At 41.7% G+C, this 3687-nt stretch overlaps 1 protein-coding gene across 2 annotated transcripts in view; it reads right to left on the minus strand.

The window, feature by feature from the left end:
* Positions 1-6: 6 nt before the first annotated feature.
* The window catches only part of LOC112136387, a 34447-nt gene continuing 30766 nt past the window's right edge, over positions 7-3687 (minus strand). For both annotated transcript variants that reach the window (XM_036214917.1, XM_036214916.1), the window contains one exon: positions 7-976. In XM_036214917.1, coding sequence (XP_036070810.1) covers positions 963-976 — 14 coding nt within the window. In that variant the 3' untranslated portion in view covers positions 7-962. The remainder of the gene's footprint in view (positions 977-3687) is intronic.

The raw sequence follows: 3687 nt of genomic DNA on the forward strand, positions 1-3687 counted from the left end.
TTTGTCTGTCTCAACGGCCATGTTTTACTATAATTACAATTGAAAACAGGACACACAACACTATTCTGTGCAGCATAAGTGTTATCAGTTCATTCTCAGGCGACGGGAGCGCATGCACCTGCTGGGGGCGCCAATTCACTGGTTTTCAGCCCGTTCAAAACATTGTGATCTCACAGGTAACAGAAACCCATAGCAGCGCAGATTTTTTTTTCTCCAAGCGCTCAGCTGCCGCCCCCTTCGAGTTGGCGCCCCAAGCTGAAACCGCTACTGTAAATAAGTCTTACGCTGCGGAGCAGAGTGTGCCGCTGTATCCACTCTCCTACAATTCACACCAGGTGCACATTTTTCACGGCGGTCAACAGACGCTTCTCATAGAGCTTTTTATTCTGTTTTTGCCATAATGGGTAAGTTAATAACTTAAAAATATGACCCCATTTCTACTAAGAAGAAGCAAGTGGTTAGTATGTGTACACTTCTTTAATTTATCTAAACCCAGCCCCACCCCTAGTTCACTAGACTACCAACGTGGATCCTCAAAATGTGCCCAGGTGGCCACTGACCGACATCAACTTTTAAAGAAAATTGTCTGGTTGCTGTAAAGTTTTTACTTTTTCTCAAAACTTCTGCATGTAAAAATGTGGCTGCCACCTCCAGATTACAAATGCCGCTGTGCAGCCACTCGCTGAATTTGCTGAAAAACCTGCATTTGGTCATTGCATGGTGGCATGTGGGATATGTGACCTTAGTCTTACGGACGGCAAAAATGTGAAAACCCCCAGTTCTATTTGATTTTTATAATTTTATAGGCTTCTAAATGAGCTTAAAAAAACCCACTGGTCTACGAAGTGCAGCATAGAGCAAAATGGATGGAAGCATAGTTGTTGTACATGAACAAACCAGAAATATGGAGTCCAGCTGAGTTTGATCCTGGTGTGCAGACTGACCGCTAAGAGGTCGTGAGTTCAGGTGCTCCTCCCTGTGGAGGAATCATCAACATTTAGCTCCCATTCCATCAACTGCACACAGAGACCGTAAGGACAATCTATGTGAAGCAATGCTTGTAAGTCAACACAGAACCAGATGTAGCAGGTAAGAATTTTCAGGTGAGAATCAACAGCTCTGTCTGTCCTCGTTTGTGGCGTTCTGTTTATGTCTACTGAACTGTTCTATGTCCTCGGTAGAGAGTGCTCCTCTACTGTAGTGCCATGGAACTATACATTTCAAGGAGCTTAGTGGTGATCAGTGGTAAAATCTCATGACAAGAAGTTTGAAAACTGAACTTTCATAAACAAACCAACTTTTGTGAGCAGAGTTCATGGCTGAACAGATTCAGTCTGATGATTTAGTAGGAAGAGCCAGGACATCTTCACTGAGTGTTAATTTGGTTCATTCAGTTATTTTATTTGATTCAGTAAGATGAGTACTTTATAACTCAGGGACCTTGTGCCTGTCTCTGCTGGCCTGATTTATTAAAAGTTTTCAAAAGTAGACATGACACTTGACAGAACATGCTAAAAAATGCACTCTATCTAATGTCTGACAGACAGAATTGCTTTTGTTAAATGGATGAGAGTACTTACAATCCATTTTGCTTTTCAAGAAATCAACCAACCTCTACTTGACTTTAGTTATAATATAATTATAATATTAATTATAATATTATAATATAAAATTATAGTATAAATAATTATTATAATATTTACTGCCCTGCGACGGACTGGCGACCTGTCCAGGGTGAACCTCGCCTTCGCCCATCAGCAGCCAGGTTAGGCTCCGACACCCCCACGACCCCGAAAGGGATAAAGCAGTCAGGAAAATGAATGAATGAATAATATTTACTATATCTAATGAATGAAATGTGACATAGGTGTGTCTTTGTTTTTGTTTGTTTGTTTTTCTATTTTCTAACTGTAATGTCCGTGAATATCTTCTGGACATCAAAATAATCCAGGAGTCTCCTTGCTTTTAATCCATGAACTATTATCGGACCTCAGTCTTACAGGCATGCAACGTCACAACAACATAACTCTCCTTCGTGTCTTTCTCAGCCCCGCCTGGAGCGGCCCAACATCGACATCTTCTGGTCACTTCTTGTGATTACACTGACCAAAGCATTTCATTATTTCTGCAATGAGTTTGAAAAATGTGTGTGTTTTATCCAGTATTTTTCACAATCTGTGCTTGAAATAAACCAATCAATCAACCATTTAGCATGGTTGGATTTGACTCACAATACTCAGGTATGTTTGACTTTTTGAGGCAACCTGGCTGAAAGAGACTTGATTTATGTTATTTCTTTAACATTTAAATATGAACTCCAGCACTGTGTATTGCTTAGGAACTATGAAAAAGAGCATAAAATAACCTTGTGAGACATGTCTGAAAACACTCAATATCAAGACAGCAAAGTGTACAAGTCTGGTGGAAGAGGGGAAGACAGGGAGTTTGTGTAAAGCTGAGACAAAATGCCAACAACAGTTGCATGATGCTGCAATGACACAAAGTACACGTGACAACTGAGAATGAACAACAAACATGGCTGCATTTGAGAAATACACTTTTGAGCTCTATCTCAATCACTGCCAGCAAACAGTCGATGTCCTTTCAGTGCCCCTCCCGCCAATTTTAACCGCACCATAGACATGTAGGGCCGCTGGTGGGAGCGAGCAATTAGGAGATGCCCTGTTAAGACCTTCTCACCAATTTTAACTGCACCCTTTAGTACACACACCTTTAACACCACAAATATACACTCTAACAAGCAAACACGCACGCATCACACAAGGAAGGTGGGACCTTCGACCTTCTGTCCCTTATCCCATCCCTGGCGGGGGGGGGCGGGGAATCTTGGCCTGGTGGTCTGGTCTCTTGGGTGCCGGTCTCCTGGGCCCGGCAGTCTCCTCCCCACGCCGGGAGTGGGATCCCCGAGACTTAAGATCTAGCAGGGGATCAATCTACATCGGTGAATGTTGAACATTGAAGGCGCGCTTAGTGCGTGCCCGATTTGTGCGTAGAGCTTGCGACCCGGCATAAAAACTTGCGTAACAACACACTCTCCGTGCACTCCAAGCACAGAGGCCAGGAATTCTGGTGTGCACGCGTTTGCATTGACTTTTCATTGAAACTGTCTGCTTAATTGTGCGGCCGGTGTGTAAGCACCTACAGACACAGGCACGCCTGCCTGGAAAGCTGTTTTCTGCTCTGCTCTTTTCCAAATGTATGCATAGGCTGTGAAAAATCAATTTTTTTAAATTATCTGATCTGACGAATATGTTAACGAGTTTGAATAGTTTTTTTACCGATTCCCGAGGGATCATTACATCCTCAATCCAGATTGATCTTTCTAAGGCAGAATAAATCAAATCGACCTTTTAAAAATTGTTATAAAATGAGATACAAAGGTAACATTCCCATTGGAAAATACCATTTGGATTCAGGCATTGTGGGTTTATTAAAATGACCAAAGTCCATCACTGTGAACAACACACATGTGATGCAGCAGAAACTGATCAACCATCATTCAAATCAAATCAAACTTTATTTGTATAGTACCTTTCAAAATTCTAAAATCTTAAAAACAAAGAACAAGGGATTACTCAGGAAACATTTTAGGACCCAAACAATGTCCTCATGAAGGTTTTTATTTTCCTGGTCTGAGCTGGAATCTGGATCAGAACTTGTACGTAT

This window comes from Oryzias melastigma, linkage group LG13 (assembly GCF_002922805.2).
Source record: "Oryzias melastigma strain HK-1 linkage group LG13, ASM292280v2, whole genome shotgun sequence".
NCBI classification, from domain to species: Eukaryota; Metazoa; Chordata; class Actinopteri; order Beloniformes; family Adrianichthyidae; genus Oryzias; species Oryzias melastigma.